We start from the raw sequence: 16,328 nt of genomic DNA, 5'->3' as shown, positions 1-16,328 counted from the left end.
TTACAGATGGCAAAATAGAGTAATTCCCCATTCCCCCCTAACCCTATGCCAATACAATTTTGGTGATCTGGGAGGCCACAGAAATGATTTATAAAACTGGTGCACGGTTCAGAAAATGTGAACATCACTACTATAAAACCCCCTCTTCACTGCATTGCTAGCAGAAGTTAATCACCTATCCCAATTCTGTTTACATATGAGCATCAAAACCCAAGCAATGTTTGGAACTCAAGCTGAGGTCATGCAGAGAAGCTTCAGCAGCGCTGGACTTCATCCTATTAATGATGTGGTGATCTTAACAATAAGGTGATTTATCTCATCAACTAATTCAAACACTCTGGTAATCCAATTACTCTCTAGTGCAAGTCTAACCGCTCTATGCAAATTAAATACTGCACGAAGTATTTTCAATCTCACTTGAGCTGGATTGGTTTGAGAGAAGTCACATGGTGAAGTGAGTACTACAGCAAGGACAGAGAAAGTCCTCACACATGTTTCAGGAATTTACCCTCTGTGACAGCACAGAATCACAGAATGAATCACAGAATGGCCAGGGTTGGAAGGGACCCCAAGGATCATCTCCAACCCCCCTGCCACATGCAGGGCCACCAACCTCCACATTCAATGCTACACCAAGCTGCCAGGCCCCATCCAATTTGGCCTTGAACACCTCCAGGGACGGGGCATCCACAACCTCTCTGGGCAGCCTGTTCCAGCACCTCACCACTCTCTCTGTAAAGAATTTCCCCCTGACATCCAACCTAAATCTTCTCTCCCTCAACTTAAAACCGTTTCCCCTTGTCCTGCTGTTACCTACACTTCCAAAGAGTTGACTCCTTTTAGGTACTGAAAGGCTGCAGTGAGGTCACCCTGCAGCCTTCTTTTCTCCAGGCTGAACAAGCCCAGCTCCCTCAGCCAGTCCTCATAGGGGAGGTGCTCCAGTCCCCTGATCATCTTCGTGGCTCTCCTTTGGACCCTCTCCAACAGCTCCCTGTCTTTCCTGTACTGGGGGCTCCAGACCTGGACACAGTATTCCAGATGGGGCCTCCAGATGGAGCAGAGTAGAGAGGGACAATCACCTCCCTGCTGGCCACCCCTCTTCTGATAGAGCTCAGGATACCATTTGTTTTCTGAGCAAACATACCATGTTCCGACAAACATATTTTCCAGCAGCAAGTAGCTCTTGCTGCAATTGGCTGAACAAGAATGGAGGCACCAGAGAGGCAGGAGCATAGCACTGCCAGCTTCATTTGGCTTAATTTATGCTGGAAATTGATCCTAATCCTGTTAAGCAGCTGCTTGGATTGAACTCACAAAAATTAGTGCCGGTGTAAAAGCCAGGGCAGAAGGACACAGCTGGGAGCAGGGGCGAGCATGGCTGCCTGAATGCAGAGCAGTTGAGACTGCCTTCCTAAGTTCCATTCTTAAAAAGTTCTTTCAATTTTTCACCATTACTTGTTAAAGTATATACCTCCCAACTGCGTGCATGCAAGTTATTTACACAGTAAGCAAAGCACAGGAGCGTGCCATATTCCAGCAAGTTTTTCTTTATGTAGGTGAACACTTACTCCCTCAAAGACCTCCGGAGAAAAGAACACGGACAATGAAGCCAGAGGACTATGCAGATAGGCACTAACCAAGGGCTATAATCTTCCCAGAAAGTAAGTATATTTATTAGCAGAGTGAAATCTGCCTTGATATGAAACCTGCAGATGAACTCTTTGTGCACGTAGTTTATACCTGTTTTAGAATCATAGAATCATCAAGGTTGGAAGAGGCCGCATAGATCATCTAATCCAACTGTCAACCCACCATCACCCATGCCCAGTAACCACGTCCCTCAGTACCACATCTATCCTTTTGTTGCTTGCAATATAAATACTCGGTTGTATTTCAGTTTTGGAAGTCTAATTTACTTCCCACCTTTTTTTTCCCCCCTCTGATTTTTCGCACCTTTTTAACTGGAGACAGTGAAATCAGATGCTCTCATATATATCAGATGCTCTCTTACATACTTCTTTGTGAAATTTGATCTAATACTACGAGAAAATACATCCTTTTCATCAAATTCAGTAACGCTGAATCTGACCAGATACCTATGTCTCTCTGAAGTTTTCAAGATGATGTATTTTTTCAGTTCTGCAGCACTATATCACACCTAATGAAGAGTCATGGAAAACACCATTTTGCATTAAAAGACTTTGACACCTTACACTTCCACTTGAAGACCTCAAAGAACTGTACTGACATTGCACAGATTTCGTTACGTCGTTTAGATTATCTCCATTTTACAGATTAGAATATTTATGAACAGATAAGAAGCTTAAGCCCAAATCCTTAATCATCTGAAACTCTAGCTATAAGTGTTGTTTTGATTTAAACTGATTAAACTCAGTTAATTCAGCTTGAAATGATAATTTATTTAAAACACTATTTGACTCACAGAAAAAACATTAGAAAGTATGCTGGCGTTCACTGTAAGTATCTCAACTTTAATTCTTACAAAAAAAGCAGAATTTTAATTTAAATAAGAGTAATCAAAAATGTACTCTTGTATAAGAGGAATGAGGTTACTGTCTACTCATGAGCCTGCACTGGGCGCTATTTAGCCAGAGTGGATTTGTAAGTTTAATTTATTGCTTATTAAAGACTTTTCATTATGTAATACATTTCACATTTACACAGCCAACTATCTTGATCACAACAATTGCACTGACCATAAGGATCTCATACCTTTAGTTGAGCAAATCACATTAGACTATCATTAGGTTTAGGCAAACTCTCTTAATATAATGCTTTTTTTTACAAAGTCAAGCATTGGGAAGATAAAAAATGTCTGAATGTGGGTTGACAGGTGTGCAGATGGTACAGCTTTTATTTGCTTGTTATGTGTTTTACCTTCACAACCCCTGGCTCACTTAGCATACAAACTGCACTGGTGCTTCCATTAACTTCAGTGGTAACTAACAGTATGTCAATTTATCAGACTGTATGTAGCCTTGAATTGCAGACCTCATTTACTTGGGTAAATCTTATTTACCCAAGGGATCCCACAAACGTGTATTTTTAGCCCAACATAAATAATAGCAAACCAATCAAAATAACAGTTTACCTCAAAAAGCAGTTCGGATCACTCCTTACCTACCCCCTCAAAAAGAGAAGACTTACTGACATTCAGCAGCTACAAACCTCAAGTAGTCTTAAGAACACATTATTTTATTTAAAGAGTAATGTGAGATTCTGGACATTCTCCAGTTTTTAGTTTTGCTTATCCCAAAGAAGCTCAAGAGAATTCCAAATTTTAATTTTTCTCTGACCCAGTACAAGCTAAAATTGCCTCCCGCTCCCTGCCTGCACATTCTCTCACAGCACCGCTTTGAAGTGGAGCCTACTTCATGCCAAGACTTTAACTGCTGTCTTCTTTGCCCTCTGAGTAAAACACTGAGGTGGGGGGGGGGAAGCCCTTAAGATTATGCCATCCTCTGTTTACTTACTTACAAAAAATCTTTAGGCAGAAACTATACAATTAGTGCCCAGAGAACAGATTATCTGAGATACAGCATGGGAAATGTGTTGCTTAAGGGGAAAAATTCCAGCCATCATTCCCAGATCAGACCAAATACTTCCATATCTAGTTGTCCGTATTTTTTTGTTGTTTGTGGTATTTGCTGTTTATGAATATCTTCCAGTTGCTGGCATAATACAGTCACATGAGATCTTGTCAACACATTGCATATTACAGCCCTGTCAAATCTGCAAGAAGAACCTACTTCAAAAAGCTGACTGAAATCCCAGTTATAGCAATAGAAGTTCTTTCCAATACCCCATACTCTGTTTCAGAAGGAACTTTCTTCAGCTGCACACATACTTACCAAGCTGTGGCCAGAGAATAAGAGAATAACCAATACATGCAATGTCATATCATATCATCTCCCATGGTCTCAGACCAGGAGATCGGCCACCTACATCTGAGATATGCACACACACATCCCGTTTTGTGATGTAAATACAGCTCTGACTGAGCTGTCTGAGGAAGAGGATTTCCTGCAGGAAATTTATTTTGTGCGGATGTTTTCCTCTTTCTCACATCAGATAAGCGAGTTTCTTCTGCTGTGTCAATTAGCAAGCAACAAGGGGCAACTTGCCAAGGAAATGCATCTTTTCAATCTCCGTTGGCCTCAGGTCTGTTTCCTCAAGGAGTGCAAGGGTAACTTTTTTTTTTCCCTTAACTTTTTTTTTCCTGAAACAACCATCTGAGGCAGGATGAACGCAGTCCAATCTGGTTTTCATTTCTGACTCCAGCCTCACATGAAGCACGTACACAAATATAAGTGGTTCTGTATCTTTCTTACGTAGAGCTTAAAAACCAATAAACTACATCCCTACAGCTCTGGGATTTCCCAGCAGCAAAATAACACAGTCACGTTAAGATATGCTTCCATTTCAAGCTAACTTGATTTGCACCAAATACACATAGCTTGTTCACGGTGTAGCTGGGGCTGCCACCCCGTTTCTAGGACTCCTGAAGACACAATACCTTACTGCTGCAAAAACATAATGATTTATCTGTGTCTTTTCTCTGTATGGAATTATGAGGGGAGGTAATCCGTGTTCCTGGCCAAGACAGAGGAGGAACTGCAGGAGGATGCTCAAAGTCAGCACAAGTGACTTATCCTGGTGTGCTCCTGCTAGCACTACTGATGCTACTAGCTGGCAATCAGCATGGATTAAAGGTATATCTAGCCTCAAACAGGCTGCTAACATAGGACCAGTACAGCCAGACTTGGAAGAAAAAGCTTTGATTGTTGACAGGAGGGTGAATGACAATGACGCCTAAGCAAAATTATGACTAAATGTTCACTATGTTGATATTAGTTAATATTTAGACACCTCTTTCTATCTCAGCATAAAAACTCTGAGAACTGTAGTTGTGCCACTTTCATCTAGCTGTAGGTTACACTTTAGAGAGTCTCAAAGGACAAATTCCTGTATAACATGGCAGAAAAATAACAGGGGAACCTTTAATTTACTTTTAAAATTTACAATCTAATTTAATCAAGATTTACTTTCTCCCCATCTTAGACAACTGTTATTGCTACTTCTTAGATGAAAGATGAGATCTTCAGATATTATATAAGTCCCAGCATTTCATTTTAAGGAAAAACAACAACAAAACAAAACAACTGAATACTGTGATGGTTGGCAGAATGCACATAATCTGGAATTTAGGAATGCAAACTGATGTGCAGAATGTACAAAAGGATACTAAAGTCTTCAAAATCTGAATTTAATTCCCCATGTCACTTTACTTGTACAATCCCATCCAAATAAAAGAAATATTAAAATGTAGTGGGATGGATGATTAAAGCCTTATGAAAAATAGAACATATGGACTCCTTAGGGAGAAAAAAAAATAAAAAACCATCTACAGAAAAATATCAGAAGTTTCCAAAGTCGCATAAAATGCTTAGGTTTTGTTCACCAAGACATGCATTGAATTTCGTACATCTATGTTTCACAGACTATACAGGCACTGAAGTAGTCTAGTTTACACAATTTAGATTATTAGAATGGTTTCATTTTTTGTTAGCTGTGTTTTACAACACTAATTTTATATTACTACGTGTTACTAAATACAATAGCAGCCTTCACTGTACAAAACATGGATACATATTACATGGTTACCTGGAACAATGCTATTAAAACAAATTAAAGGTTTTGGGGGGATAATTTAAAAGTCTGTGTAGAAGATGATACTCAACCCAAGATACATTAGGCACTTAGTTAATCAGTTGGGCTAGTTTATTTTTTTGGGAATAAGAACTATTAAATACAAAGTTCTGTGACTGAACTTAGAGCAGGAACTTCAATTATTTAATTGTTACCTCCCTCTGCATTAACTTTTCTCATGCTCTGTAACATCTATGGATATACTTCATTTGTGCAGATAATTAACCTCTACTTTTCAATACAAATTATATACAGCCACATATTCAGCTGACCAAAAGAGATCCCAGTTACATATCTATGCACTATATTAATCTGTCACCACTGACTCTATTATTATTCTGTTGATTCGACATGCAAATACTCCTATCTCTTATGGATTTCTGTTTGCACTTTGGTGCTCTGTTTTAAAGAAAAGATTTATCATAAAATAAAGCTCTAACCCTGGAGAAAAAAAAAAAGATAAGGAAAACAACATTAATTTTTTAACATCCAGACCTGAAAGGCAGTGATGCAAAAATACAGCTGAAATTAAAAAAAAAACCAGCTTTTCTAAATGTTAAGAAGCTCCAACAGAGGCTCTGTACTTCCTCTCAGATTCAGTGTGCTTTATTTACAGTAATCACACAGCTAGACCACAAGTGGTAACCTTTGAAGAAAAATAAAAGCTACTTCTTGTTATGTTTCACTGTATTTAGCTTTCTGTTGGATCAGGTTTGCGATATAGCTCATGACAGAACAGATGCCAGTACCCAGGAGGCAGTGGAACTAAACATACACAGCTGAGATAATTGAGAGGACATCACTATCACTGGAAAATTAGCTCTAAGATCATTGAGATAGACACTGCTCTTTATTAAGAGTTCTCTGCTGCAATTTCTAGGGGTTCCTGGACTTAAAATGTAAAGCAGTGTACTCCCAAATGTTCTCAATAGGGACATTTTGGGAGATTGGTTTTATAGCCTAGAGACATGGAAGACAGTGAACAGAGAATTTGCAGTGTGGTAATGAATCTGAAAAGCCATGGACTCTGATTGGGCTGAAGTTGACAAAAGCACAGCGTTGAATGTCTGAATCCCAAAACAGAAGTTTGGGATTTTCCTGAAGAAATCTTGGCCGGAGCTGTGACACAGAGACTCACAGATGCAGAGCGGGTTAAGTTTCCTAACAGCATGAATGACTACAGCCACCTGAGATGCTTCAAGGTTTTGGAGACATCCACACAGAGATGGCAAACACGACACAAAACCTTCTGGGAGAGCAGCCAGGATGGCCAGAGCATCTCAGGTGGCACCAAGCACCTGTGTTTAGGCAACTAAATCCAGCTTTCAGTTGTGCTCATGTTCAGAACTAACATTACCCAGTCACAGCCTTTTATTTCACACTTGTTCTTCAAGCCTGTCCAGTTGCGGAGAGAAGGTGCTGAGCAGTGCTTGCAAAGCTGATTTTTTTCTTTTCTTTTTTTTCTTTTTTTCTGTGCATGATCACATCTGCTTCCCCTCTCTGAACAGACCAAAGTTCTGTTCCCATGAAGGCAAGGTTTGTTTCATATCCCAAACCACTGGCTACTAGTAGAACACAGAGACATTCCCAACATACCTGATGATACAAAGTACACTGCTTCATGTTTCTTAGTTAAAAAAATGAGTGTTACCAACATCAAAAGAATATAATATGTAATGAATACTAAGTTAATAAACCACACACTTCGGTAACAGGCTTAGGACAGAATCTGAATAAGGTTTTTCCTTGTCAAAGGTCAATTTTTGTGTATGTCCAATACTGTGCCTAAATTGTCCCTGACATGTCTGAACACCTTTTCAGCTATTACCCTGCAAAGCCATTACAACGTTTCCTGCTATTTGCCACCAAAGGGCCACATTCATACCTGCTGACGTTTCTCTGAATTTGTCACTGGTCTTCTTCTTCCTCCATTTCCAAGGTTTAAAAATTTTGCCAATGGTAGAAAGTTTGCCCTTTCTCTTGAAGGGAGGAGTTTGGGATCCTGGGGCTGGTCCATCTGAGTTAGCGATTGAAGCTTTATCCAAGCCATCAACTGCACAAATAAACAAGAAAAGAAAAGGTCACTGAAGGATGGAAACAAAAACAGTAGCTAGAAGCTGAACTGTTCCACTGCCGGATTGCAAAAGGCTTTGTGGTAATTCCCATTTTTTTGTTGTCTGCCCAAAAGGCAGTGGCATTTTATAGCAACCTGCACCGCAACCCAGTCGTCACCCTCATTAGCACCACACTTCCCTTTGCTCAGCATCCTCACTACAGTCACAACAGCTGCTCACACCGCCTCTGCTCTGCGTGCTTCGGTGGTTTCTCCTCTCTACTGAAGAATTCCTTTCAACACATTTACGTGATGTTTTTTTCCTTTCTTTGGTAAAGCTGAATAACTAGCTATCATCAGGCAGAAAACAAACCCATACAATGTACAAACATAAACTCTTTCTTCTGAGTAAAAAAATATAAAAAATTAAAAATCCCTTTTAAAAAAAGCTCTACTGGTAACTGTTCTGGCTGTGGAACAGAATAGTTCAGTTTGATGTTCCTAGTAATCAGTCGTTCACAAAGGAGTCTGCCACAACTCAAGTTTCATACTAACAAAACATATTTAACAATAAGCTTTTGGGTTGTAGCCAAAATTTAAAGCCAGTATTTATCATCGATGGCTGCAACACTGAGTTTTTGTGAACAAAATTAGCAGTTATTCCACAACAGGTAGTTAAATGTAGCATAAAGTTAAAACGAATTTTCTGGAAATTTCCCTCAGAAGACCCTAATTATGTATTTCTATATAAGAACTACGGTTTATTAGAGCCTTCCACTCCTGAACCTCCAAATACTCCAAACCTGCTTAGCTTTATTCACATGAGAAGCTTCACTGAAGTAAATGCTATTACTTACGTGCATAAAATTAATCATAAGCTTAAATGTTTGCAGCATAAGGGCTCTGTAATTGCTTTCATTCATCTAAACATTCCAATTATAACCAATTTGGAACAGAGCTGATGCCACTGTCAACAGAAATAATGATAATCATAGATCATTAAATCAGAAAGTGCTACTCAAAGTAGGAAATATCACTGTTCCCATTTTACAGATGGAAAATATGAGGCACAGAATAGTTAAGTGTTTAATGTCATAGAATCATAGAATCATAGAATCACCAAGGTTGGAGAAGACCTAAAAGATCATCCAGTCCAACTGTTCACCTATTCCCAATAGCTCCCACTAAACCATGTCCCTCAACACAACATCCAGTCTTTCCTTGAACACCCCCAGGGTCGGTGACTCCACCACCTCCCTGGGCAGTCCATTCCAGTGCCTGACCACCCTTTCTGAAAAGTAATACTTCCTCATGTCCAGCCTGAATCTCCCCTGCCGTAGCTTGAAGCCATTCCCCCTGGTCCTATCACTAATGACATGAGAGAAGAGGCCGACCCCCAGCTCACTACAATCTCCCTTCAGGAAGTTATAGAGAACAATGAGGTCTCCCCTGAGCCTCCTCTTCTCCAGGCTGAACATTCCCAGCTCCTTCAGCCTCTCCTCATATGGCCTGTGTTCCAGACCCCTCACCAGCTTTGTTGCCCTCCTTTGAACACGTTCCAGGGCCTCAATATCTTTCTTGCACTGAGGGGCCCAAAACTGGACACAGTACTCGAGGTGCGGCCTCACCAGTGCTGAGTAAAGGGGAACAATCACCTCTCTGCTCCTGCTGGCAGCACTGTTTCTGATGCAAGCCAGGATGCCATTGGCCTTCTTGGCCACCTGGGCACACTGCTGGCTCATGTTCAGCCGAGCATCAATCAATACCCCCAGGTCCATTTCCTCTACGCAGTCCTCCAGCCACACCGCCCCAAGCCTGTAGCGTCGCCTGGGGTTGTTGTGGCCGAAGTGCAGGACCCGGCATTTGGCCTTGTTGAAACTCATCTCATTGGCTTCAGCCCAGCTCTCCAGCCTGTCCAGATCCCTCTGTAGGGCCTCGCTACCCCCAGGCAGATCCACACTTCCAGCCAACTTGGTGTCATCTGCGAATTTACTGAGGGTGCACTCAATGCCCTCATCGAGGTCATCAATAAAGATATTGAAGAGGACAGGCCCCAGCACCGACCCCTGGGGAACACCACTCATGGCCGGTCGCCAGCTGGATTTGACTCCATTCACCACCACTCTCTGAGCTCAGCCCTCCAGCCAGCTCCTTACCCAGCCAAGAGTGTACCCATCCAAGCCTCTGGCTGCCAGCTTCTGCAGGAGAATGCTGTGGGAGACAGTGTCAAAGGCCTTGCTGAAGTCTGGGTAGACCACATCAACAGCCTTTCCCTTGTGTAACAGACAGGTCACTAGATCATAGAAGGAGATCAGGTTGGTCAAACAGGACCTGCCCTTCATGAACCCATGCTGGCTAGGCCTGATCCCCAGGTCACCCTGCACATGCCGCATGATCTCCCTCAAGAGAATCTGCTCCATAACCTTCCCTGGCACCGAGGTCAGGCTAACAGGCCTGTAGTTCCCCGGATCCTCCTTACGACCTTTCTTGTAAATGGGAGTCACGTTGGCAAGCCTCCAGTCTTCTGGGACCTCACCAGTCAACAAGGAGCGCTGACAGATGATGGAAAGCGGCTCGGCTCTCACCTCCGCCAGTTCCCTCAGCACTCTCGGGTGGATCTCATCTGGCCCCATCGACTTGTGGCAGTCCAGTTGGAGCAGTAGGTCTCTGACTGTTTCCTCCAGAATCACAGGGGGGTTAGTGTGCTCCCCAGCCGAGATTACCAGGTCAGAGAGAGGAGTATCCTGAGGATAACTGGTCTGACTTTTAAAGACAGACGTAAAGAAGGCATTCAGAACCTCCGCCTTTTCCTTATCCTCAGTGGTCACATTCCCAGCCTCATCCAGCAAAGAGTGGATATTCTCCTTTGTCCTCCTCTTACTGTTTATGTATTTATAAAAGCGTTTCTTATTCCTTTTCACCACAGTGGCCAGGTTAAGTTCAAGCTGGGCTTTTGCCTTTCTGATTTCTCCTCTACACATCCTAATGACATCCTTGTATTCATTCTGAGTTGCCTGTCCCTCTTTCCACAGGTGGGAATGTTTGTTTGTCAAATGGCTTCCTGAATTCTAGTCCCCTGTCCTAGTTGTTAAAAAGATGCATATTCATACACATATCTTCACAGTGCAATCTTACTATTCTGTTTCTCAGAAAAATGGCATTTAATGAATCCTATTTTGTCCCAGACTTTAGATTGGTCTAGAATGCTATAAAAAAATTCTTAGTGTGAGAAAGCTGATGTAATGCAATCAGAGTCCAAGAAACTTTATTCCTTAACACTGAAATGAAGTACTGGCCATTATATAACTTCATTGAAATTTACAGAGATAAAACCAGAGATAAATTTGTGTGAAAATGATAATATTCAAATCAATAAATCTGAGTTGTGCTGTAGAATACAACAAATCCTATGCTATTAGAGATGGAACAGATAGCTTAAGAAAACTTTGCCAGCAGAAATTACTATTATTCAGATACATGAGGATTTTTTTTTTTCCTTGGGTACTTTCTGGTCTTATAACAAAGAGATAAAATGAAAGGATGGTATTGGAAAATGTAACATCAAGATTTTGGTAAGGAGGAGGCTAGGCCTATCCCTTGCATGAGCAAGCTTCCTTGCTTGCACATCCCAGAAAACATAACCAAGCAGTCTTTCGGGAAGTTTAGGATGAGTCCCTAACAGGTGGGTTGGCTGGCAAGAGATGGAGATCAGAAGGCCACCAACACCAGCCAGCAAGCAGCTCCGGAGGAAGAGAGAGGCATGGGACAGCAGCAGGACCTCTGCAGGGTTGCCCTGCCTGTAACTAGGGAATGTGCTTCTCTCTAGGTTGGCAGTCAGTATCTGCTGAATGAAAGAAGTACAATTACTTGAAGGGTAGTTACAAAGGTAAGATAGCTTCACTGTTCTTGGCAATTCCAGACGACACGAAAAGAGGTGAGAGCCACAAGCAGTAATTTCAGAGAGCCAGGTTAGATATAAGGAACAGGAGAATGGTACAGCACTGGAATAGGTTGGGGAATCTGTGTCCTTGGAGGTTTTCAGGGCTTGACCAGGTGTGATCTCATCTGCTGCCAGCAGCCACCATGCTTGGCGTGAGAGGCTGGACTATGTCACCTCCCAGACAACATTTCTGCAGTGCTGAGGGATGTGGAAAGGCATGGTTACTCGTGAAATCTGTGCTAGGAAATCTTAAGAATCAGAAGAGAGATGCTGAAGAAAAGGGATGAAGATCTGGTGGCTGAAGAGTTCAGTCCTGGGACAGGAGCCAAGAATTATCTCACTGGCAGAGGCAGCCCATGAGTTCATTAGTGAAAAGCTACCCACTCCTTGGTGGCAGCAGGACAAAGCCCATGTTCTTGTCTTCATTGGCTTAGAAAGGCTGGGTTATTGATGTGAAGAGCCTGCACCCTGGTGATAGACAGCACAGTCTCTATAAACACTGGAACATAGATCTTTTCAAATCTTCCTGCATCACGGAGCCCAGCCTACTACAAGCAACTACTTCCACAAAAGCCTTGTATAAACTCTTTCTCCTGTGCCTGCCACAGGAATGGAGGAGAATTAAGGTTCCAACAGTTCTCCACCAAGAAACATGAATTTGGATCACTTGCTGCTCTGCCCTCTGCTGAAAATATATAACTCTGAAATAGTGATATGCATCCCAGCTGAAAAAATCCATCTGCTTCAAATTAGCCAGTATATGAAAAAAGGGATCAATTTAGTGGTGAGTGTTTCTGTTTAGGAAGACTGCAACTATTGAAAGTAGGATTCTAGATTAACTCCTTCTGAAAATAAAAGATGAGTTTATTTATCAAATGGGTTTCATGACAGCTCACAATTAGGAATTTGCTTATCCCTTCAAGGAGTCTAAGGATAAGGCTGTTACAAAATGGAGATTGAAAAACATAGTGAAATAAAAAAAGTTATAGTTGGAGATAAGTTCTGTGTTAATGCTCCCTGAACATTCACTGTAAACAGTGTGACTCTGACTGATCTTGCTTCCATCAAGTTTTTGCTTCCGAAGGAAACCTCCAAGCTGCTCCAACTTGCAAAGCTTTGGTTTCTATTTTAAAGCTGCTCTGAAGAGCATGAACTGGATTTGTTAAGGATAAAACTAAATGGGAAAGCATTTCATGCTCTAGATGCTGAGGAACATTCAGTCTGGAGTACCACGATACAGCCAGTTTGAACCAAAACAGCTTCAACTGTTTTACTCCACATATTTATTCCCATCATGCTACACTGCTTGCTAATGTAGACTCTGAATAAATAGAGACAACGCATTGGTACCAGTAGTGCCCCAGATAATTTGAAAGGTCCAAAGTAACCAGTCCTGCACTGCTTGACACATCTGTGTCTGTCCTTACTTACTTGCCTAGAGGATAGCACTTAAATCAATATGCTCAGGGATCTCTCAGTCCAGGTAACAAAAGATACAAGGGAAATAAGTTGTAACGAACATCACCCTCTCAACATATTAACCATTCCCACTGATGCCATCCCAAGCATTTTATCATGACCCCCAAGAGGAGATCTTGTGGTAAAAAACCAACTGCAACGCTAACCACGATACTGAAAAGCCAAATCACGCTGGCAGAGGCTGTGAACTCAATGAAAGAAACAAAAAGCCCTCCCCTGAGCTTGCAGGCAGCCATCAAAGATTAGATCAGTTTACAGATGACCTTGACTTTCCCATAAACCACCAAAGATTGAAATGCCTCAACTTGCTTGACCTAGGAAGGCTACTTTTAATAAGCAACTTTGATCTCTGTTGCTGTATGAAGGACACTTGTGCTCTGAACGATCTCCAGAGACATTGTGCAACTGGATTGCACAAATGCAAACAAAACCAAAAACAAAATGCAAAAAAACAAAACCAAAAACAAAATTCCTTAGTTTTTTTGGTGGCATGGTACATTTCAGCACTGAGATGTTTGTGTCAGCACCGAAATACGCAAATACCTTCTTCAGGTAAGAAGTTGCTTTACAAAATGCAACAAAAACTCTCCATCCAATTGTTTCAAGCAAGTCTGATAAAAATGTCCTTGAAATAAATAGCTGTGATTCTACTGGTTCCAGGCATTTTGGTCTAGAATGCAGTGAGGATATTCCTTTTTAAAGCTTTGGCTTAAGATAATCCAAGAACAGAAAAAAGACTGTTCTATTTATGCAGTATGTTGTTCTGTACTTTTACTGATGGCAGTCAAACTAGCAAGCCAATAGAAGAAGCTAACTTCAAGACTGAATACTAGAAGTAATGCAGATTATACATATATATGTACATATATACATACAGATAAATCTTCTAGTAGAACCATATTTTAATAGGCAAAGGATCAAAATTACTGCCTGGTAGCTTAATGCTAGTAATTTATGTCAATGACAACTTAAAAAAGATAAAATCCGGATAATTAGATAGCTATCTAGCTACAGTAGGATTATACTCAAAAGGTCTTATTTAGAAGAATCAATTCCTGAACCTGAATAGTTTTAAGATTCTTTCCCATATTAGTACATATTCACATTTAGTCATAAGGAGAAGGAACTTATTAGATACTGTGCTGTAAGCAAGTATGAACATATCTCATAAATTCGCTGTAAAATTGCTGGAATCAATGCCACTGAAGAAGTTTAATTAGTTTATTCTATTCATAAAGACTCTTGAGATCCTGGAGTAAAAGCAATTAAGGCTACACCCAACAAAAGAAACAAGGCAGAATTTAGGTATATTTGTCAAGAGTTGTGCTACTGGGAGCCTGAGAGACTCTGATCACAAGCTCCCTGACTCCGAAAGTGCAGGTGCTGTAATTCATGACATTAACACTATCTGAAACCTCCACTTCTCTGCACGTAAAATAGAAACCTAGACGAGTCTCACAGCAGATAGCTTTGGTGATAAAGCCAGCCTACAAAGTTTCTTCTCTGCATTTCCATCTGCTCATTCTTGACCCTATAAAAATATGCTCTTCCTTCAGTTGTAAAAATACAACTGTTCATCAGGCTGCATCACAAGTAGATCTCTGAATGATCCAGACCAAAAACGCCTCCCCCTTTCCATCCTCCTTCCTTTTTAAGAAAAGGTTATTTTTAATCTGGGTCACTGCAGTGCTGTACTCTTCAGCACAATCCTACAAATTTTGAAGTGTCGGGACTGAGGAGCAAGCTGTGGTATGGGACAGAGCGGGCAGGGTGAAGAGTCTAAATCAGCTTCACAGCTGCAACCAGAATTCTGTGAAATCGTAGTCATGGCCACAGCAGCACTGAACAGTTCAGCATATACTATGTGCCTGTGCCTGAATGAATCCATTAAATGAACATGAGCTTGCCTACAGTATTCACAGTGTGGTCAGAAGATGTGCATTCCTGAAAGAATGCCCTGCCCTTCCTTATCAAAGAACATCCTACCTGGTAGAGGGCATAATAGTCCTCTGCAGAAAGCAATCTGGAGGCCATTCAGCCAAGAACAAGAGAGAGAACACCATGAAGAAGGGAATGCTGTGCTCAGGAAGCTAAACTAAGTAGCTAAATTAACTTACAAAGATATGGGAATTCACATGTACATAAGTGATGTATGGGCCTTCTTTGACAAGAACAGTCACTCTGCTTAGAGAAGAATCACTTGAATCATTGAGTGGGAAAAGGCATGGAACCAAGTGCTCCACTGACATTGATGTGCTATGGGTAGTACTGGCACTGCGTGTCTCACTTGCAATATTAATGTGGCATCACTCCATCACCCTTGAAGTGTGGGAGGATAACTTTTGTTGCAACACGAGTGACCTGGGATATTGTCATATCTAATTGTAAATGCATTGAGAAGTGCAACAGAAGATGCAGCAGATTCAGTTCAAAATTACCTTATGTGTGGATTTAGGTCAGCAGAACTTCTATATTACTACCAGTTGGTTGGTTCAGTCATTTTTAATTCCTGTTACCGCACCCCAGATGTCTGCAGGAGTGTGCTGCAAAAGTCATCTTGGTTTATTGAGACCTCAAAACCTCTTTTTGACAGTGTTATGATTTTCTATACAGTCTTGCCAAAGGGAACAGAGTTTGAAGTCATGGTTCTTATGCCAGCAAAATCAACATGTTTGTGCAGCTGCATATTATCCCAATTTAGTGACAAGAACAATAACTCATCGACTTGCTATAGAGTATGGTAAGCCGCTTATTCCCACAGCTTACTGGAAAAAAAAGCAAGACACTGCATGGTAAAATGTTTGACATGGTCATTAAAAAACAGAAGTCATTCTGACACAATCAATGTCATTTTCAATAAATCTCCCAAATTCTGTAATGTTATAACAATTTTTCTTGACCAAAACCAGATGGAAAGACAGGTCTTTTTCCTCTCTCCCTTCTTGCTTTCTACTTGGAAGGAAGAAAATGCAACTAATCCCCAGTGGATAAACTGACAAATTGGAGAGCTATAATCTACCTCAGAGCAGCACAATGAGTTGGCATCCGAATGCTTTTGCCTAGCCATACATCTGGAGTTTAACTCTGGGGAATCTCTGTCATGAGCTAATTGACTTGATTGTGTTT

General features: G+C 41.2%; 1 protein-coding gene across 5 annotated transcripts in view; it reads right to left on the bottom strand.

Moving 5' to 3' along the window:
- Window positions 1-16,328, bottom strand: part of PHACTR2 (phosphatase and actin regulator 2) — a 124,204-nt gene that overhangs the window by 39,816 nt on the left and 68,060 nt on the right. For all 5 annotated transcript variants that reach the window (XM_052679382.1, XM_052679399.1, XM_052679392.1 and 2 more), the window contains exon 2: window positions 7,616-7,783. In XM_052679382.1, the coding sequence (XP_052535342.1) occupies window positions 7,616-7,783 (168 nt within the window). The remainder of the gene's footprint in view (window positions 1-7,615; window positions 7,784-16,328) is intronic.

Source organism: Tympanuchus pallidicinctus, unplaced genomic scaffold (genome assembly GCF_026119805.1).
Source record: "Tympanuchus pallidicinctus isolate F22 unplaced genomic scaffold, pur_lepc_1.0 scaffold1, whole genome shotgun sequence".
Taxonomy (NCBI): Eukaryota; Metazoa; Chordata; class Aves; order Galliformes; family Phasianidae; genus Tympanuchus; species Tympanuchus pallidicinctus.
This window is presented reverse-complemented; position numbering and strand designations above follow the sequence as displayed.